At 36.1% G+C, this 24,171-nt stretch overlaps 1 protein-coding gene and 1 long non-coding RNA gene across 4 annotated transcripts in view; one reads left to right on the top strand and one right to left on the bottom strand.

The window, feature by feature from the left end:
* LOC124868709 overlaps nt 1-13,650 on the top strand; it is a 33,938-nt gene extending 20,288 nt beyond the window's left edge. For both annotated transcript variants that reach the window (XM_047366239.1, XM_047366232.1), the window contains exons 2-6: nt 1,820-2,052; nt 10,433-10,619; nt 10,704-10,799; nt 11,101-11,608; nt 11,964-13,650. In XM_047366239.1, coding sequence (XP_047222195.1) covers nt 1,820-2,052; nt 10,433-10,619; nt 10,704-10,799; nt 11,101-11,608; nt 11,964-12,901 — 1,962 coding nt within the window. In that variant the 3' untranslated portion in view covers nt 12,902-13,650. The remainder of the gene's footprint in view (nt 1-1,819; nt 2,053-10,432; nt 10,620-10,703; nt 10,800-11,100; nt 11,609-11,963) is intronic.
* LOC124868788 lies at nt 1,972-24,170 on the bottom strand. Of its 2 annotated transcripts, XR_007038384.1 has the most exons (5): nt 23,675-24,170; nt 23,312-23,572; nt 22,952-23,216; nt 2,369-2,422; nt 1,972-2,108 (listed from the first exon to the last, which is right to left on the bottom strand). It is a non-coding gene; the product is annotated as an uncharacterized LOC124868788 (long non-coding RNA). The 2 variants fall into 2 exon arrangements; XR_007038385.1 differs by lacking the exons at nt 1,972-2,108; nt 2,369-2,422 and having other exon boundaries at nt 20,156-23,216.
* Between the last annotated feature and the right edge of the window lies 1 nt (nt 24,171).

The following is a 24,171-nucleotide window of genomic DNA, read 5'->3' as shown; positions in this document are numbered from 1 at the left end:
TCAGCCCAGGTAAGATGCTTCTGATGTCTCTGGTTCAGGAGTGGCTTGACACCAGGAATGCGACATTTGTAGCCCATGTCTAGTATCCGTCTGTGTGTGGTGGCTCTTGATGCACCGACTCCAGCCTCAGCTCATTCCTTGTGAAGCTTCCCAAATTCTTGAATGGACTTTGTTTAAAAGTTCTATCAAGGCTGCGGCTCTCCCTGTTGCTGGTGCACCTTTTCCTACCACACTTCTTCCCTCCACTCAATTTTCTGTTAATATGCTTGGATACAGAACAACCACCTTCTTCAGCAATGGTCTTTTGTGGCTTTCCCTCCTTGTGAAGGGTGTCAATGACTGTCTTCTAGTCATCTGTCTGATTGTATGACCTATGACCCAAGTGAGAGCCTATTCAAAGGGTCAGGAAACCTTTGTAGGTGTTTAACTGATTAGGGTGAGACTATGAGTGTCCAATAATTAACTTTTTCACAGTATTTTAATTTCCTGAGACACTGAATTTTGGGGGTTTTATTACCTGTAAGCCACAATCATCAAAATTACAAGAAACAAAGGCTTGGAATATATCGCTCTGTGTCATGATTCTATATAATACATGAATTTTATGCACTTTTATGTAATATTCAAATTTTCTTAGATGTACCTGTATCATTCATGCTCGTCAATAAAGCTGTTGGAATCAATAGAAGATTATGCTATTTTGAGCCGCTGCCTCTGCTCTCATTCATTTCAATGAGATGTTTTAGTGCCTTTATAAATATTTGAAAAATGCCAAATAATGCATGTAGAACAGGGACATATAAATGCAGCTGGACTGTGATCACTCAGCATCCCATCAAAATAAAGCCATCAGATACTAATAACAACAATATCTTTGAGTGCAATGAATTGAATCAAATAATATTTGTCATCTATGTTAAGACACAGAACAAGAAATTAGTAATGATCAACAACTATTATGGAGTGCCACAAAGTTTTTTATCTTATTCATAAATGACTTACCAGACTGTTGGCCATCAAATGTAACCTGCCAGATATATGCAGATGATGAAGTTTTGTGTAATTATGCAAACTATAAACAAGCTGCACAATAATTGACTGCTGCTTTGTGAGATGTGGATTCAGAGTTCTCACATTTTAATATATTCAAAGCTATTTACTTAAAAACAAGGCAAACTTGTGCATACTGCCTTATGGATCATCATAGACTCACAATTTTGGCTCCAATAACAGGTGGAACAATAAGAGTTAACTTGTATAACTTTAGATTGATTAGAAATAATTAAACGTCTGAAAATGCCAAGTTACATTTTAATACTTTGATTTTGTCACATATGACATTTGACTAAGTTAGGACAATGTCATAAAAATTGATTCTTTGTTGGTTTATAACATATTTCATGGTTATCCATGTTGTAATGATTCAGTAAACCAGCTAGAAGCGGTTCTTGGGCTGAACATTCAGGAAATCTGCTTTGGTCAAACTACTTTCTCTCATCATTCTTCTCATTCCTGGACTTCATTTTGGAGTAATATACGGGTCTTCCAATCCTCAAATCTTTTAGGAAACCTCTTAACATTTGGTTCCTGGAAGTGTCATTCTGACTATATTGTGTACTTTTAGTGGTTTTAATGTCTTTTATACATCTGTAGTTTTATATCTGCTTCTTCTCTTTTATTATTATTTTATGTCCTTGATACCAACCTGGCAGAGGGGAATAGAGATGGAAATGAATAATAATAATAATAATTAATTCATGCGAATCTTCATAAATAAATTTAAAAGGCTTATTCTGCTTTCTTTGTTCCCTTTCCTCAGGCTAAGACTCACGAACCTTCCCATCACCGGCGCCGGGAGGAACTCCACTTTGTGGATGAGTACGGCCAGCCAATCACAGTGCAGATGGATAGTAAAAGAGGGCATGGTCACAGGAGACAGCGGTCCCACTGCGCGATCGAGTGCAGCATCCCGTCAGAAAGACACTGGGAGGCCCTGAGAGCGATGGGTCTGATGGAGGGGGAGGAAGGCCAAGGAGACGTCTACAGTGCAGGGTAGGTACTGAAGACGAGGCATAAAGTTATACACATGTGGTAGAGTCCTGCAGAACCTGCAAAGAAACAGGTTCTCTGATAAAGTTTCTGTTTATTTGCTTCATTTACACAATCATCACTTAAGCTCAACTCCAGTCTTCTAAGTCTGGAGTCATGCATGTTCTAGGTGTGATCCTGCATTAACCCTTGATTCAAACGGTTGAACTTACTTCATTAGTTTAAGGTTTGTTAAAACAAGAATTCGTCTAAAAGCTAAAAACAGATACTACCTTCACACATGATGCCACAAGATAAGGAGCTTCCACAGAAGACATACCTGTTTCCCCAGAACCTCTCAGAATATCCTCGAGATCCCAGAGAGGCAGCAAATCTGTAGCAAAGCAAAGAAACAACAAAATAAGCTAAACGTTCGGGAAAATGTGACAGTTCAAAGATATCCAGCAGAATTTTTTTTTATTTAGAAAATGGAGAGCCTCAGAAAATTCTGGTACTGGTTCAGTGGAGGTTGTCTTCTGCTGAAGGAAATAAAGAAATGGAATGGAATGAGATGAGATGGTGGGTTTAGAAAGAGTAAAATTAATCTGGAGTTTCATTAATTTTTAGGAAAACGACACAACGTTAGGAATAGGAGGTTTTGGTTCTAAATGTCTCTGGAAAATTCTGGTGGTACTGTTTGAATGGGACAAAAGGCATAAATAATCAGAATCAGAATCAGCTTTATTGCCAAGTTCGTTCATACAAACAAGGAATTTGACTCCGGTACAATTTGCTCTTTTGTTCTGTTTTTGCATTACAGAATATACAAATTTACAATTTACAATATACACATATGTGTACAATATACATATATGTGTACAATATACATATATGTGTACAATATACACATATGTGTACAATATATATGTGTATATTGTACACATATGTGTACAATATACACATATGTGTACAATATACATATATGTGTACAATATACATATATGTGTACAATATACACATATGTGTACAATATATATGTGTATATTGTACACATATGTGTACAATATACATATATGTGTACAATATACATATATGTGTACAATATACACATATGTGTACAATATATATGTGTATATTGTACACATATGTGTACAATATACACATATGTGTACAATATACATATATGTGTACAATATACATATATGTGTACAATATACACATATGTGTACAATATATATGTGTATATTGTACACATATGTGTACAATATACACATATGTGTACAATATACACATATGTGTACAATATACATATATGTGTATAATATACACATATGTGTACAATATACACATATGTGTACAATATACACATATGTGTACAATATACATATATGTGTACAATATACATATATGTGTACAATATACACATATGTGTACAATATACATATATGTGTACAATATACATATATGTGTACAATATACACATATGTGTACAATATATATGTGTATATTGTACACATATGTGTATATTGTACACATATATGTATATTGTACACATATGTGTATATTGTACACATATGTGTATATTGTACACATATGTGTACAATATACACATATGTGTACAATATATATGTGTATATTGTACACATATGTGTACAATATACACATATGTGTACAATATATATGTGTATATTGTACACATATGTGTACAATATACACATATGTGTACAATATATATGTGTATATTGTACACATATGTGTACAATATACATATATGTGTACAATATACACATATGTGTACAATATACATATATGTGTACAATATACATATATGTGTACAATATACACATATGTGTACAATATATATGTGTATATTGTACACATATGTGTACAATATACATATATGTGTACAATATATATGTGTATATTGTACACATATGTGTATATTGTACACATATATGTATATTGTACACATATGTGTATATTGTACACATATGTGTATATTGTACACATATGTGTACAATATACACATATGTGTACAATATATATGTGTATATTGTACACATATGTGTACAATATACACATATGTGTACAATATATATGTGTATATTGTACACATATGTGTACAATATACACATATGTGTACAATATATATGTGTATATTGTACACATATGTGTACAATATACATATATGTGTACAATATACACATATGTGTACAATATACATATATGTGTACAATATACATATATGTGTACAATATACACATATGTGTACAATATATATGTGTATATTGTACACATATGTGTACAATATACATATATGTGTACAATATACACATATGTGTACAATATATATGTGTATATTGTACACATATGTGTACAATATACACATATGTGTACAATATACATATATGTGTACAATATACATATATGTGTACAATATACACATATGTGTACAATATATATGTGTATATTGTACACATATGTGTACAATATACACATATGTGTACAATATACATATATGTGTACAATATACATATATGTGTACAATATACACATATGTGTACAATATATATGTGTATATTGTACACATATGTGTACAATATACATATATGTGTACAATATACATATATGTGTACAATATACACATATGTGTACAATATATATGTGTATATTGTACACATATGTGTACAATATACACATATGTGTACAATATACATATATGTGTACAATATACATATATGTGTACAATATACACATATGTGTACAATATATATGTGTATATTGTACACATATGTGTACAATATACACATATGTGTACAATATACACATATGTGTACAATATACATATATGTGTATAATATACACATATGTGTACAATATACACATATGTGTACAATATACACATATGTGTACAATATACATATATGTGTACAATATACATATATGTGTACAATATACACATATGTGTACAATATACACATATGTGTACAATATACATATATGTGTACAATATACACATATGTGTACAATATATATGTGTATATTGTACACATATGTGTATATTGTACACATATATGTATATTGTACACATATGTGTATATTGTACACATATGTGTATATTGTACACATATGTGTACAATATACACATATGTGTACAATATATATGTGTATATTGTACACATATGTGTACAATATACACATATGTGTACAATATATATGTGTATATTGTACACATATGTGTACAATATACACATATGTGTACAATATATATGTGTATATTGTACACATATGTGTACAATATACACATATGTGTACAATATACATATATGTGTACAATATACATATATGTGTACAATATACACATATGTGTACAATATATATGTGTATATTGTACACATATGTGTACAATATACACATATGTGTACAATATACACATATGTGTACAATATACATATATGTGTATAATATACACATATGTGTACAATATACACATATGTGTACAATATACACATATGTGTACAATATACATATATGTGTACAATATACATATATGTGTACAATATACACATATGTGTACAATATACATATATGTGTACAATATACATATATGTGTACAATATACACATATGTGTACAATACACATATGTGTATATTGTACACATATATGTATATTGTACACATATGTGTATATTGTACACATATATGTATATTGTACACATATGTGTACAATATACACATATGTGTACAATATATATGTGTATATTGTACACATATGTGTACAATATACACATATGTGTACAATATATATGTGTATATTGTACACATATGTGTACAATATACACATATGTGTACAATATATATGTGTATATTGTACACATATGTGTACAATATACATATATGTGTACAATATACACATATGTGTACAATATACATATATGTGTACAATATACATATATGTGTACAATATACACATATGTGTACAATATATATGTGTATATTGTACACATATGTGTACAATATACATATATGTGTACAATATACACATATGTGTACAATATATATGTGTATATTGTACACATATGTGTACAATATACACATATGTGTACAATATACATATATGTGTACAATATACATATATGTGTACAATATACACATATGTGTACAATATATATGTGTATATTGTACACATATGTGTACAATATACACATATGTGTACAATATACATATATGTGTACAATATACATATATGTGTACAATATACACATATGTGTACAATATATATGTGTATATTGTACACATATGTGTACAATATACATATATGTGTACAATATACATATATGTGTACAATATACACATATGTGTACAATATATATGTGTATATTGTACACATATGTGTACAATATACACATATGTGTACAATATACATATATGTGTACAATATACATATATGTGTACAATATACACATATGTGTACAATATATATGTGTATATTGTACACATATGTGTACAATATACACATATGTGTACAATATACACATATGTGTACAATATACATATATGTGTATAATATACACATATGTGTACAATATACACATATGTGTACAATATACACATATGTGTACAATATACATATATGTGTACAATATACATATATGTGTACAATATACACATATGTGTACAATATACATATATGTGTACAATATACATATATGTGTACAATATACACATATGTGTACAATATATATGTGTATATTGTACACATATGTGTATATTGTACACATATATGTATATTGTACACATATGTGTATATTGTACACATATGTGTATAATATACATATATGTGTACAATATACACATATGTGTACAATATATATGTGTATATTGTACACATATGTGTATATTGTACACATATGTGTACAATATATATGTGTATATTGTACACATATGTGTACAATATACACATATGTGTACAATATATATGTGTATATTGTACACATATGTGTACAATATACATATATGTGTACAATATACACATATGTGTACAATATACATATATGTGTACAATATACATATATGTGTACAATATACACATATGTGTACAATATATATGTGTATATTGTACACATATGTGTACAATATACATATATGTGTACAATATACACATATGTGTACAATATATATGTGTATATTGTACACATATGTGTACAATATACACATATGTGTACAATATATATGTGTATATTGTACACATATGTGTACAATATACATATATGTGTACAATATACACATATGTGTACAATATACATATATGTGTACAATATACATATATGTGTACAATATACACATATGTGTACAATATACACATATGTGTACAATATATATGTGTATATTGTACACATATATGTATATTGTACACATATGTGTACAATATACACATATATATTGTACACATATGTGTATATTGTACACATATGTGTACAATATACATATATGTGTACAATATACACATATGTGTACAATATATATGTGTATATTGTACACATATGTGTACAATATACACATATGTGTACAATATATATGTGTATATTGTACACATATGTGTACAATATACACATATGTGTACAATATACACATATGTGTACAATATACATATATGTGTACAATATACATATATGTGTACAATATACACATATGTGTACAATATATATGTGTATATTGTACACATATGTGTACAATATACATATATGTGTACAATATACATATATGTGTACAATATACACATATGTGTACAATATACACATATGTGTACAATATACATATATGTGTACAATATACACATATGTGTACAATATATATGTGTATATTGTACACATATGTGTACAATATACATATATGTGTACAATATACACATATGTGACAATATACATATATGTGTACAATATACATATATGTGTACAATATACATATATGTGTACAATATACACATATGTGTACAATATATATGTGTATATGTACACATATGTGTACAATATACATATATGTGTACAATATACACATATGTGTACAATATACATATATGTGTACAATATACATATATGTGTACAATATACATATATGTGTACAATATACACATATGTGTACAATATATATGTGTATATTGTACACATATATGTATATTGTACACATATGTGTACAATATACACATATATATTGTACACATATGTGTATATTGTACACATATGTGTACAATATACATATATGTGTACAATATACACATATGTGTACAATATATATGTGTATATTGTACACATATGTGTACAATATACACATATGTGTACAATATATATGTGTATATTGTACACATATGTGTACAATATACACATATGTGTACAATATACACATATGTGTACAATATACATATATGTGTACAATATACATATATGTGTACAATATACACATATGTGTACAATATATATGTGTATATTGTACACATATGTGTACAATATACATATATGTGTACAATATACATATATGTGTACAATATACACATATGTGTACAATATACACATATGTGTACAATATACATATATGTGTACAATATACACATATGTGTACAATATATATGTGTATATTGTACACATATGTGTACAATATACATATATGTGTACAATATACACATATGTGTACAATATACATATATGTGTACAATATACATATATGTGTACAATATACATATATGTGTACAATATACACATATGTGTACAATATATATGTGTATATTGTACACATATGTGTACAATATACATATATGTGTACAATATACACATATGTGTACAATATACATATATGTGTACAATATACATATATGTGTACATATACACATATGTGTACAATATATATGTGTATATTGTACACATATGTGTACAATATACATATATGTGTACAATATACACATATGTGTACAATATATATGTGTATATTGTACACATATGTGTACAATATACACATATGTGTACAATATATATGTGTATATTGTACACATATGTGTACAATATACATATATGTGTACAATATACACATATGTGTACAATATACATATATGTGTACAATATACATATATGTGTACAATATACACATATGTGTACAATATATATGTGTATATTGTACACATATGTGTACAATATACATATATGTGTACAATATACACATATGTGTACAATATATATGTGTATATTGTACACATATGTGTACAATATACACATATGTGTACAATATATATGTGTATATTGTACACATATGTGTACAATATACATATATGTGTACAATATACACATATGTGTACAATATACATATATGTGTACAATATACATATATGTGTACAATATACACATATGTGTACAATATACACATATGTGTACAATATACATATATGTGTACAATATACACATATATGTATATTGTACACATATGTGTACAATATACACATATGTGTACAATATATATGTGTATATTGTACACATATGTGTACAATATACATATATGTGTACAATATACATATATGTGTACAATATACATATATGTGTACAATATACATATATGTGTACAATATACACATATGTGTACAATATATATGTGTATATTGTACACATATGTGTACAATATACATATATGTGTACAATATACACATATGTGTACAATATACATATATGTGTACAATATACATATATGTGTACAATATACACATATGTGTACAATATATATGTGTATATTGTACACATATGTGTACAATATACATATATGTGTACAATATACACATATGTGTACAATATACATATATGTGTACAATATACATATATGTGTACAATATACACATATGTGTACAATATATATGTGTATATTGTACACATATGTGTACAATATACATATATGTGTACAATATACACATATGTGTACAATATATATGTGTATATTGTACACATATGTGTACAATATACACATATGTGTACAATATACATATATGTGTACAATATACATATATGTGTACAATATACACATATGTGTACAATATATATGTGTATATTGTACACATATGTGTACAATATACACATATGTGTACAATATACATATATGTGTACAATATACATTGTACACATATACACAATATAATGTGAACAGACTGCAGTGATGAGATGAAATATGAGGATATGATGACTGATAAATGTAACTTCTGGCACACAGAAATACAGAGCTCCGTGTACTGAGTCCTGTGGTCCACTCATAAATATGAATGGTTCTGGTGAGATAGCTGTCTGTGCAGAACAAGCTCAGATTACAGGTTTTTCCATTCATAACTCATCCTGCCTGGCTCTTTATGCCTGAAGTAGCCGGCCTTTCTTTTATACAGGAGCTACTATGGGCACATGGCTGTGTCACCTGACCCATACCCTGCCAACAGCCACATGATGATGTCACCTGATGTCTATCTGCCCAATGGCTACCTCCCCACAGCATCGAATGACCTGCATCCAGGTAACAACTACTTGCCCAGTGTCTCCTACAGCTTGGACCACCTGGACAGATTGGACTACCAGGTGATTGTATTTTTATTTATTGCTCTCAGTTTAATCTGGGTATAATGTTCTGTTCTGCCATTCTGACCTGGGTTTCTCTTGCAGGGTCCAGAGATGCTGCCCTACCAGCCGAACTCAGAGAGTTGTCTGATTGGCTGCTACAGCTTAGAAGAAGGAAAGCCTAAGAATTTTCCCAGACAGGTACAGGAGATCCATGTTTTGTGCTAGTTCTGTAACCTAGGTGACCTCTCATTCTCAAACTGGGTCAACATAGTTTCCTTGTTGGAGAAACACCAAAGTCAGCGGAACCAAACCAACATGTGTGCGTTCATCATTGGTCAACAGTTAGAAGCTGTAGTTCATTAGATGATGATAATCTGTTGGTTTGCAAACTGCACAATCCTTAAAAGATACACAACATTGCAGCTTTAATTCATAGAGAAAGCTTTGACATTTTGATTATCTCCATCCCCAACTCAAACCACTTTTATTGTCTTTTTAGTCCGACTATCGTCCTCCCTGGAGGCCTGACCGTCCTCTCAGCTACCTACCCCTCAGTGAGCTCGACAGTGGGTTAGGATGTGGGCCCGACAGCCCACACCACAGGGTGGCACTCTCGGAAGCTGAGACAGATGCCATGTCATCGCTGCCGGGTCACACCCCTTCCTCCCAAGGTTCCTCCTCGTCCTCGGAGTCGCTGATCTCGTCTGAACCCAGTGACTCCGGCTTCCACAGCGTCAGCACGGGGGAGCACAGACGGCTACACAAGATTCCAAGCAGCCACATTCACCGACAAGCTCACCACTTCCGCTCAGGCCACTCCCCTAGGGAGCAGAGAGGACGCTGGGATTTGGAGTCCATCCCTGAGACGACCCCAATGACCCACTCTGGAACACCTCAGGCATCCCGGTGCTCTGTGGGAAACAGCACGACCACAATGGTTCACTTCCACAGAGCTGAGAGAAGTCCCACTTTACCTCGCCACCACACGCCCCCATCACCCTCTATCGGTAAGTAAAGCTGAAAAAATGAATGCATAAAGGTCTATAACCAGAGTGGACAATTTTGGGTCTTTGAAGGTTGGTCCTCAGTGTGTTCCTGTTAGCAGGTAACGAGGAAGCTCCTGTAGAGCCTGGTGACAGACTGAAGCGAAAATTTGGCCATTGAATCAAATGTTTGGAGCAGGGACACATTTAAAACATGCAGGACAGCAACCCTCGAGAACCTGAATTCCTGCCTCTGAGCTTTTTGCTTTGCAAGACCTTTCACTACTGGCTTTGTTCAACTTTAGCTAAACACATACTAACTAGCACCAATCACCAAACAAAGTTTAAGGATTGAGCCTTGGTTGTTTGTTGTGTGCAGGTAGTCGCACTGAGCCCTGCCAGCGGAGGGCGCTGTGGTTGGAGCAGCAACAGCAGGGTGGAATTGGAAAGATGGAGGCTCCAGGGAGGAGTCGAACAATAACAGATCTGAGTGAAGGACAAGGACGCCGCAGGGCAAGTCATCCCAATATGACGGATCCAAATGCTCTGAGAAACACTCACCAGAACAACCATCCAGGTCCAAGCAGTGACACAATGAGACCAAGGAGCAGGGCCAGTTATCCCAGTAACTGTCATCCCACTGGTCACGTCAGCCTAGACAGAGTAAGTCTGATCAATCATCAAGGCTTGAACCGGAGCAGGGAGGAGGACTCCCTCTCTAAAAGTCCTGGATCTGCCTCCAGTGGAGTCAGTGGAGTCTCAGACTGGCGGGGCTTTCAGACTCTAGGGAGTCTCATGGAAAAACCTAAAAGTTCCTGCAGTCCTTTTTACAGTACACTGGGAGCACCAGAACGTAGCCCTCGATCTCCAACATCTCCCCGCTCCAGGCTATCCAATCAGAAGTCAGTTAGGAATCAGCTTCTCAGAGCCAGAGCTTACCGATTGGCCAGGGAGCGCAGTGAGGTCACAACAGATGAAGAGATGCGAGGGGACGGGTCGAAAGAGGGCGAGGACGAATGGGAGGACGGTCGGTGGGCGGGCAGATACTGGAGTCGGACAGAAAGGAGACGTCACATGGCGTTGTCACGGCAACACAGAGAGAGAAGAGGCGGGGTGGAGGAGCATTTGGGTGGATGCCAGGGGGTGGCGTCATCTCAGATGGTGCTGGAGCTGAGCCACCTGAAGCAGAACCGGCTGAGGAACAGCAAGCTGCTCGATGATTGGACTACGGTGGAGGAACTGCTGACGCACGGGACCCGAGTGGAGAGCGACAGTCAGCTGTGTCCCAGTCCGCTGCTGTCAGTCACCACAGTCTGATCCAAAACAGGTACCGCCTGTTAGCTCAGAGTGAAACCTCACAAAGGTCCAGATTTATTAAGAGTTCTACTGATGTCCTCCAGAACAATGATCCCCAACAAACAGAGAAGAATTCACACTGTTTCTGAACAACTCAATTAAACTATGACCCAATCTAAAACATCCAGCTTAGTATACCTGGATTCAAGGATAATCCAGAAAAAGTTCATTAGCCAAGAAGTGAAATTATGATTTATTGAAATCTGTTAGAGAATATCAGTCCAAGCAACAACTTTCTAGTTGTCCACCACAGATTTTTCAGTTGACATCCATCCCCTGAAAACCCTGCTCAGCTCACAACATGCTTCACAAATATCTTACTGTGTAGATACCAGGTGTTAGTCCAACTCTGCCAGTTTTTACCTGCATCTGGTCAAGCTTCATGCATCTGATCTCTAGAGGTCCATAGAAAGACAAACCTGAGCAATAATTTCCACAATTCAGGAAAAACTGCCTTCCTGCTGCAACCTTTTAAGTCTGAATCTCTGATGTTGTCATAATGGAAGGAGATGCTGTTCTGACTGTGGATCAGAACCTGAAGGCCTGACCTTAAGTGGGTCTAGAAGCAGACCTGAAATACTTGGCCAAAGCTCAGGTGCGAACAGTGGGAAAAATGTGTCAACAGCTCTGCAGAAGCATTTAACCCAAGTTGAGTTTAAACAAATACGAATGTGTGAGAGCAGCCTGAAAAACTATGGGGTAAGAACGCTGTCAAAAACAATGTGTATGTAAAGACGGAAATGTGTGCATATTAGTCAATAGTTCTGCATAAGTAAAATCCAAAAGAGGTATTGTATATTTTTTCTATAAGAATACAAAATAAAATGTTACAACTTCAAGAAATTACAAACACAAAGTTCAAGTTTACAGTTGTGGTTTATTCTTTATGAATACAATATGCTATAACAGTTTGTGAATACGATTTATTTTCTATGAGAATATGAATTTATATCAGCGACTTGGTGTCACGTGATCTCAGGCTCAGGATATAGTGGGTGGAGCTATACAATGATGTACAGTAGGTGGCGCTATGCACCTCTGAATTTGTTGCGAACCGCCACCAGAAGAAGAGAAGAAGAAGAAGCAGCAGCACTAGCGCCAATATGACGGACCAAGAACATATATTAACGACATTAAGACATATATACATTTTTAACATTACCTGACTTTGTACCGTAGTTTCTTGGTCCGTTCTTTTGGCGCTAGTGCTGCTGCTTCTTCTTCGTCTCTTCTGCTGGCGGTTCGCAACAAATTCAGAGATGCATAGCGCCACCTACTGTACATCATTGTATAACTCCACCCACTATATCCTGAGCCTGAGATCACGTGACACTAAGTCGTTGATGTAAATTCATATTCTCATAGAAAATAAATCGTATTCATAAACTGTTATAGCATATTGTATTCATAAAGAATAAACCACAACTGTAAACTTGAACTTTGTGTTTGTAATTTCTTGAAGTTGTAACATTTTATTTTGTATTCTTATAGAGAAAATATACAAACCTCTTTTGGATTTTACTTATGCACAACTATTGACTAATATGCACACATTTCCATCTTTATATACACGTTGTTTTTGACAGGGTTCTTACCCCATAAAAAACCTACTGCAGAGGAAACTTTCTGCTGGTTTGTGTGGGTCAAAGGCCTCTCAAGAGCTTCACAAGTCTGCTCCAAATCTTTACAAAGCAGAACCCCCTGTGACTGACATCAAATACCACAGGAGTGGTGTTTCCTGGTGGAAAAGTGACTCCATCTCATCTGCAGGTAGACTGGCTCAGCTCACATGTTTGTGGCATAAAATATCAGTTGTCTCTCCAACGTCACCCAAATGACAGGACTGTTGGGAGACTATGATTGCACCTTGGAGGATTTCTGTACCTTTCTGATCAAATAGCCTCAACATCCTCTAGGAGGCTGATTCACCACAGACATCTAAATCATCACTGTTGCTGGTTTATTTTTTTTTTTAGTTTCCTCTGTCTCAACCAGAGCACATCTGCTCTGGTTGAGACAGAAGAAGAGGCATTATCAAGAGATTTCCCATGTCTCCACAGCACTGTGCTTAACAAGGTTTTCCAGTGTTAAAAGGTTGTCATTTATCTGCTAATTACCAGGTTAGTAGAAGCCAATATACTGTATATTATATCTTATGTTGAACATCTAATGATGGTTATCATAATCTCTAAAACAAAAGTGCCAAACAAATATTGGATCCATCAGTTTCTAAGATTGTAGTGTTTTTTATTTCTTTACTTGCATTTGTCTACCTTTGAACAAGTGGTCATCAAATACAGTCCAGATTTAAAATATGTCTTTTTTCCTGCAGCACTATGCTGCTCAGTTAATGATTGCACATGTTGAAGGATACAATCCTGTAGTATTCAGTAATCCGAGCTAATCAACTACTATTATCTGTTGGGTCTATAAAATGCCAAAAATGCAAAGGATAAGCATGAATAAACCACACTTATATTCAAGAACATGAAATGTTCAGCACCAAATGACATGAAGCTGCGTGTGTTGAAATCTCAGTCCATCATGTTGCTAGAATCAGACCAGATGGACAACAGAGATGGGATTTTAGACACGATGAAGCCTCCCTCCGAGAGGAGGGGTAAGACATGAGGACACAGGGTGTCTCTGAGGTAGTGCTGTGATGTTAGGCTCTCCTGAATCACTTCTACAAGAAGTGACTTGAAGTCCCTAAGAACCATGACGCAAAACAAACACCAGGATGACTCTTGAAGAGTTTGTCAGGCTTGGTCTACTTCCTTCTAAACTACCATTGACTCACACATGATGGTTACCTGTGGTAATGTGGGGATGACCTGAGGTTCATCACTGAACATGATAAAACACCACTTGTTATCAGGCCATGCCTCTCAGCTACAGTAAAACTCCAAACAAAGCTGTCTCTGCTCTGGTTTTAACGGCAGTCCATGCTGCGGGTGGTGAATCTGCTATCTAGCTGAGGCCTTTCATTATGAAATGGTGCAAAATGACATTTAGGGTGCCGGAAAGAGTCCAGTACCTATCTCCAGATGTCACAGGATTCTGTACTGCTCAGCATAGAGTACAAATATCCTCTAAACATATACAAGGTATCCTCTGAGTCAGCTGACCTTCTATCACTGTTCCAATTGACTGTTGGATGCTGCGGTTACTGCCTGCTATCCTACCATTTGTGATGTCAACGCTACTGCCCTCTGGTGGCCGTGATATTCCTTGAAAACCAAACCCTAGTTATGCCCATTTCTGGCCTGCATGCGGACCAAGTTACGACATCATCCTGTTTGGTGCTTTGATTTTTGGCCAGTGAGCACATTTTATTTATCTTAGCGAGTCATTAAAAAAACAAAAAGCTTGCTAATGAGAACACTTTGTTTGGATGAAGAGTAAAGACTTTCAGTAAAGCCTGATTAAATGTACCTGTTTAAAATATTCTCAGCTCACTGAAAGCAAAAAGCAAAGAACTGAAGACTGCATGAAGACTTTTACACAGGGCTGTAGCTCCGTTTGTGTTCGTTCCACTTCCCAACATTTATAAATGTCTGTTGGCATCTGAAGTGGTGACAGCACACAATCAGAAGTCTGCACTCATCACTGCTTAGTTTAAAATGAGATGTCGGCAGCAGATTCAACTAAACTGTGGCACTTTTATCCTTTAAATGACAAAGTGAGCCTCTTATCCAGTGATGACATTCTGGTAGTTTAGATCTGAGAGTGGATCAGTCAGGAGAGGAGAAGAACCTCAATGTTTCTCATTACTAAGGATGACACTGATGACAAATACTGATGTTTGTTTCATCTGCTCACAAGGGCTGCTGCAGGTCTGTATGACTACAGGTACCTCTGGAAGATGTTTGTAGGAGGAATACATGGAGAAATTCTTGTCAGGGTTAAATGTTATGATGTAACATGTCACATAATGAAACTGTTCAATGCAATTTTGTTAAATATGAGCAAATGTCTATTTATTTTCATATTTTAAAGACTCTGAGTTCATGAAATCTGAGATTTAGAGTCAAAAAGTTTAAAAAAAATAATATATGTCAGGGTTTGTTTTTTAATCTGTGTGTTGGTGTGTGTGCTAATGCAAGAAGGAGAATATAAAGTTTGATACTGAACTGTGTGTAGTGTTTAGCCAAAGATACTGTGTAAATTTGGTACATAGACAATCTAGAAGAACTATTGCTGTATGATGTAAGAGTATATTTTATAATCACATTAGTTTTATATATTTTCTGCTTTATTTTGCCTTCTGCTTTTTACCAACATCCTGCTGGTCTGTATATAGATGTTAGCATAAACCACATTAGCACTACTATATATATATATATATATATATATATATATATATATATATATATATATATATATATATTAGCAAGCATTTCAAGAGCCCACTGAAGTGACATACGTCCTTTGGGACGTATGTCACTCAGAACCATGTTGTGAACCACAGAAATAGTTGCATCCAACTATGTCAGGTACCAGCAAAAGTGAAGGAACCATGTGAGGCTCTGAAGGAGAAAATGAGGACAACAGAAGGGATGGACAACCAGTAAAACGCAAGAAATGTGGTAGCCTCAACATGAGGTGTCACAGTGGGGCCCAATTGGACCTGTGTGGAGTTTCTCCAAGAAAGCCTGATGATTATCCACAGATAAGCTTCTAGATAGGCAAAACAAAAGATTCTTTCTCAAGGCAGCTCCATCATAAAGCCACAAAAGTGCGAACCTCTCCAAGCTGCCTCGGGGGTTGAGAAATCCCAGAGGCAGAAGTAAAGAGCAGTATGCATACAGTGCGTACTGCTCTTTGTGTGTCAGGCAACTCCAGTTTAAAAGGATAAACACATCAGTGGCGCATCGCCTTATCAGTTGGGGTCTATTTGAAGCATCACCATCACTGTAGAAACTGACTTTGCCTGACATCCACTGATCTTTTTGATCTCAGCTCACTTCACTGCAACCTGTCCAATGTCTGTTAGTTGGAAAGAAAAAATGTGAGTGGCGCAGCCCCCTGCGGTGATCCTGGCGTGTTTTTGCCTTAAATCCACAGGCCAGCTTTGATTTGATCTCACAGACCGTTTGTGATTCCATCACATCTACTACCTACCTAAAACTGTGTTTTCCCATCTCAAAATCCAATATAGCGGCCTGGCATGTAAAAACCTTTGATGGCTGCAAAAATTACATGTTTATTTGGACTTCTATCAGTAGTAGTGATAACAATTTAATATGTCACACGTGCCATCTAACTTCTACTGAGCAAAATTCATTACAAGCTTGCATTGCTAATAGCATGCTAGTTAACATGGTCACCAACAAACTACATCCCGGTTAAGCTGGGTTTGACAATTCCCAGAACATGAGGTCCATTTTCTCAAGTAAATGGAACCCAAACTCCTTCTACACCAAAGAGTCTGAAAAGGGAAATTATTCATTTTGTTATATAAACGTGATTGTTTGTTTAAGTTCAGATAGTGCCAACTTCACCCATGTGCATGTTCTGCTTAGCTTAGCTTAGTTTAGCTTAGCTTAGCTTAGCTTAGCTTAGTTTAGCTTAGCTTAGTTTAGCTTAGCTTAGTTTAGCTTAGCTTAGCTTAGCTTAGCTTAGTTTAGCTTAGTTTAGCTTAGCTTAGCTTAGCTTAGCTTAGCTTAGCTTAGTTTAGCTTAGCTTAGTTTAGCTTATTTTAGTTTAGCTTAGCTTAGCTTAGCTTAGCTTAGCTTAGCTTAGCTTAGCTTAGTTTAGCTTAGCTTAGCTTAGTTTAGTTTAGTTTAGCTTAGCTTAGCTTAGCTTAGCTTAGTTTAGTTTAGTTTAGCTTAGCTTAGCTTAGCTTAGTTTAGCTTAGTTTAGCTTAGCTTAGCTTAGTTTAAAGAAATGCTGGGGTACAGCCAGCCGGGCTCGAATAGGATCTAAAACATCTGCTTCTTTAAGGCTGGTTATATTTACATTTATCTAAAAGTTTTCTTTCTAATCATGTCCAACCAGCATGCCCTGTTAATCATTGGCTGCATAATCAAAACCTGTCTTTTTGGCTAATTTTCTTTATGACAAGTGCATGAACCAGGTTTTTATTCAAACATCCATAAATCAGCCGTAACATCATGACAAAAGACAGTTTAAGTTAATACGGTAATTAGCAGGACTGTGCACCAAACATACTTTCTGGACTCGAGTTTGAAGAATTACAAGCAGTTAGGTATCACCACAACAGCAGCATAGGATGTTCCCAGCTTGGTATGGATCTACAAAAAGCGGTCCAAATAAGAAAAATGATGATCCAGAGAGTCGGGAGTGACTGAGGATGATTGATGTACATTGGTAAGGAAGGCAGAGTTTTTAAGAAGGTGACCTGCTGCTAACATAGAAGGTTAAGATCTTTGTGTGTCTCCTACCTGGAGAAGACAGGCACAAGAATGGGAAGAAGGCAAGCCAGTGGAAGCAGTCGGATGATTTGGGGAATGTTCCACTGGGAAACTCTTGGGATGAAGGATTCCCAAATTCTTAACAGACTCGTGATGACTGGCATTATTACAGGTTTATTAGGAACTAGTAGTTAGTCAGGAAGACTCATCATTCAACACCTCTTCTGAGAAAAACCCAAAACACCAACATCAACTAAAGGTTTTTAAAAAATATTTCTATAGTTTACTTGGTGGTATAGTAACTGCATCCTTCTTTTAAAGTCGAAACAATTCAAATAAGGTTCATGTTCCTTGTTTTTTCTGTTTTTGGATCTTAGTTTAGGACAGTAATCAGAAGTCTGGTGCTGGTCCACTCCAGAATCTTCACCAGACTGCGCAGATGCACTGAAATTTCTCACGCTCAGTCCACCTGCTTGTCATCAGGAAGGAGGTCTGATGTTGATGAGACATGGTGGGTTGTGTGACTTCTCTGGCGCGGCCGTCTACGGCTTTTTGTTCTTGGGTTTGTGATTTCCATTTACCTCACTTACTGTGATGCTGAACCTCGATGTTTGTGACCACTTATGACTACAAGATGTTTGGAGAAGTTTCATGGAAAGTACACCAGAGCTCTTGTACTGGAACTTCAATAAACTGTGCAGTTTAACTGTTTACTGTGAGTCTGGATTCTGTTGAAATTCAGCATTGCATCTGAATAAAGTTTAAGAATTAACTGTTAGTCTCTGGTGTTTATCAGTGACTTCAAATACATTTCACAGCAGGAAAGTCAAGCCAGGAAAACAGGGATTTTCCATATTATTTATTTACAGAAACATTTAAATGTTATTAAAAATTCCTTTATTTCATTTTCAGAGCTGAGACCTATCCCTATTCTATACAGGACCTCAGAAATATTTATCATATCTTTTCTTACCCATGAGTCTATTTGGACCCTAACTAAGGACATAAAAATAGAGGGCATGGGTACCCAGTGAACACCTGTCTAGGCAATAGATAAGGAAAGATAATTCATCCTAATCTTGTTAAAAACAAAATTAAAGCTCCACCCCTGCCACTAGTTCCAACAGAACAGTGTTAGTAGTCGTTTGCCTTGATTTCGTGCAGGTATGAGCAGCTTCATTTAGACCTGAATTAAAGTCAGCTGCTAATCTTCCCAGAAGAGAACATCCCCTCAAATTCACCACAAGATCAAACCATGCAAAGATAACAGAAGTTACAAAATCACAAGGGCTCCATTGCAGAATCTGCATTGCTCAGAGCTTAAAGGTTAAAGATCATGACAGAACAGTTAGAAAAATATGCGCCTTTTCCACTGGCTCTATTTAGGTCAGCTCCACTCGACCCGCTTTGCAAGCATTTCCATTACTGTTTTTTTCCATACAGTACCTAGTTTTTGAACCTCCTGAGCAGGTCCGATCGGGGCTGAATCAGGGCTACCTGTGACATAAGTAGTCTGCTGTTCACTGATTGGCCATGGGACCAGGAGAAATGAGAAGGTTTTCCTAGAGTTCGTGCAGGGACAAGTTAATAAATCTCAAGCGACTACAATAATATTAAGGACCACAATGGTCGGAGCGGGTCAAACCCAAACATAATTCTACTTTTTACAAATCATAAACCAGCCTGAAGGCTAAAAGAAAAGAAAGCTTTCTGAATTACACGCAGGTAGGGGGCACTGTAGTTAATAACATCCTAAACCAGCTGATCACATATAAAATCAGGTGTTCAGACACACAAACACTTCCCCCAAAACACACAAAACAAAACCACCATGAAGCAGCGTGTTTGGTTCTGACATTTATTGATGGTCCTTCAGAGAACCAGTGTCTGCAGAAGGAGAGAGCAGGCAGAGCAGCTGCCTGTAATCAGACTGTCTTCATTGGGTCAAACGGGAGGCAGACCTGCTGAATCCATGGAGCACAAAGATCCAACCTAAAACTAACTTCACTGCGGTCAGAAGTCCACGGTTCTGGGCTTTAAAATCCTGGTCCTTGTAATTGCCATGGATAAGACAAGAACTTCCTCATGAAGCCCAAAAAAAACCTCTGAGCCTTATTTTATAAGTTCTGGCAAAAACATCTATAAGACATTCTTGCATAAAGAACGATACAAACATTATTAGTATTTAGTTCATTTATCTTTTTATTTTCTATTTATTTCTGTTTATTTTTTCATACAGATTACTTTAATGAGACAATATCACACACTAGTATTAATAGCAACACAGGGACCTGACGGCAGGGCTTCAAGCTGTAGCTCCAGCCGTCAGTGGTTCAATGGAAACACAACTGGTTCTGTGTCGAGTAGAGAGAGACCGAGTAGAGTGGGGCCACACTGCCTTAATAGAGCCAGTGGAAAAGGAGTTTTAATGAACTAGTATAGCTGTTTGGAAGAGCTGAAGGAGAAAACCTTCTGTGTCTAAAGGTTGATGGATACCCTGCTAGAACCAAGAATTTTATTCTGTCTCCCAGAGTTGCAAGATCTAAAAGACATCATTCTGTTTGTGCTGCTTGTTCTTGACACATGTTCTGGGTAGATCCTATTTCTTGTGTGGTGTCAGACACCTATAAAGGTGGTGTGCTGCAGTAGGAAAGACTTCCCAGACGTTCTGCACTTGAGTTCTCATGAAGTATGAAATGTCCAATCCAGAACGAACTTTGTTCTTGTTCTAGCAGCCTCAAGGAAAATAACTTATTCATTTTTCTCTCAGATTATGCATTGGGCATAAAAACAATATGGCAGCAGGACTTAGATTGCAAAACTGAATCTGAACAAGACAGTGACAGGCTGTGAGGTTCGTGGATGGGGAGGCAAAGACTCCTGTGGATTCGGATGTACAAATACATGAATCCAAAATAGAGGCTTGCATTTCATTTTTGACCTTAATTGAAACATTTAATTATTTTAATAGCTTTAATTTTGCTTTAATTAATCCATAATGTTCAACAATCCCATAGCAAGAATAACAAATGTTTTATACTTGATAATTTTTTTCATTTTGGCCAATCCCTCGTTTTAATGTTCAGCCTGTGTTGCCCATTCAATGCCAAGACAAACCTGTGGACTCCAAACTGTTTACAGTTGGACCACTCCAGTTGAAAAGGGTGACCCCTGACCTCTGCGTAGCTGAAGCGACCTGCTGTTAACTGTCTGTACCTATGGAGATCAGCACTGCACCCTATCAGCGCGCCTGGCACTTTTTCACTGTGCGTTTATGGCCGAAAGGTTAAATATGTCACACATTCATTAAATATTTTCGACAGACTGTGGAACGTCAGGGTGTTTTGTACATGTATAATCCAGCATGTATGTTGGCGATATAAAGACAGACAGGAATTGGCATGCTCCACCTGCCTGCATCAGTCAGTGTGTGACAGCGCCATCACTGGTGAGGCACAGCTATTCCCTTTCCCCCATGGATTTGAAACAGCACTGCATAAATTCAGCCATTTTGACCATAAAAATGTTATCATACTGAGAACAAATTTATAGAACACTTCAATTCACAAATTAGTTTTCTCTTATTATTGCTGGGATTTTACTTGTCATGTTGAAAGGTGAGGCTGTGCTTTACCTGCCTCTCCTGACTGCACACTCACTGGAACAAGACCTCCTGAACAATGTCCTTTGAACAGATGAGACCAAAGTTGAGATGTTTGGCCATAATCCACAGCACCATGTTTGGACGACACTAAACACCTCCCACCAGCGATGAAACACAATGGTGGAGAGCTGATGATTTGGGCCTGTTTCCAGATATGATGTCATATACTCAAGATATACTGCTTGGTCCAAACTGGGTCATCAACAGAACAATAATCCCAAATACACCAGCAGATCTGCAACAGAATGATACAAAAAGAAGAGAATAAAAGTGTTGCAGTGGCCTAGTCAAAGTCCAGACCTCAACCTGATTCAAATGCTGTGGTGGGACCTTTAGAGAGCTGTGCAGAAATCTCCTGCAAGCCTCAATGAACGGAATGAGCATTAAAAGGAGAGTGGGCCAGAATCAGTCCACGATGATGTGAGGGACTCCCTGTGAAAGGTTCTGCTGCTGAAGGAGGTTCTACAAGCTGCTGGATATGGAGGTGGATTGACTGCACACCAGCTAACAGGAGCAATCATACTTGCACCATCAGGTTTCTTTATTGGTAGCCGTGTGTATCTTTTTCTCCAGTACAACACAGTAAGCATCCTTAAAAAATCCAAAACATATAAGTTAAAACGAACCAAAGGCTAATAAACCAAAACATGGAATAAAACAGAGAGAATTTTAATTAGTTAATGAATTAATTACATTTTATTTATCTGTGATGTCTAGTTTATTTTTGTGTCAAAGCCGTTTGCATCAGAGAATCACCATGACAACGGGGACTGACAGCACTGACTTCGGATGTCATATCTTCGACGACGGCCACTGCTGTGATCCGTGACCGTTGCTATAACAACACGCGTTTCTGTAGCAGCCAATCTTGCAGCTCGTGGCCTTGTCACCATGGAGATGTGGTTTTGAGCCCTTATTTACCGATAACAGTCGTCAGCTGCGCAGAGGAAAGCGGCCGCAACATTAAAACCACCTGGACCGAGAGTCGGCTGGGTCTCAGCCCATCTGTTGCCTCCCCCTCAGACAGCCACCGCTGGGCCGGAACCACGGACCCAACAGGACTCACAATCTGTTGTGCTGAGATTAAACTACATGGAAGAACATTCCTGAGGTTCCTTCACACATCAGAGACCTGAGGAATGTCATCACAGGAAAACAAGCTGGAGCAGGGCGACCCCTGCTGGTCAAAG

The sequence above is a fragment of the Girardinichthys multiradiatus genome, chromosome 1, assembly GCF_021462225.1.
Source record: "Girardinichthys multiradiatus isolate DD_20200921_A chromosome 1, DD_fGirMul_XY1, whole genome shotgun sequence".
In the NCBI taxonomy this organism is placed as follows: Eukaryota; Metazoa; Chordata; class Actinopteri; order Cyprinodontiformes; family Goodeidae; genus Girardinichthys; species Girardinichthys multiradiatus.
This window is presented reverse-complemented; position numbering and strand designations above follow the sequence as displayed.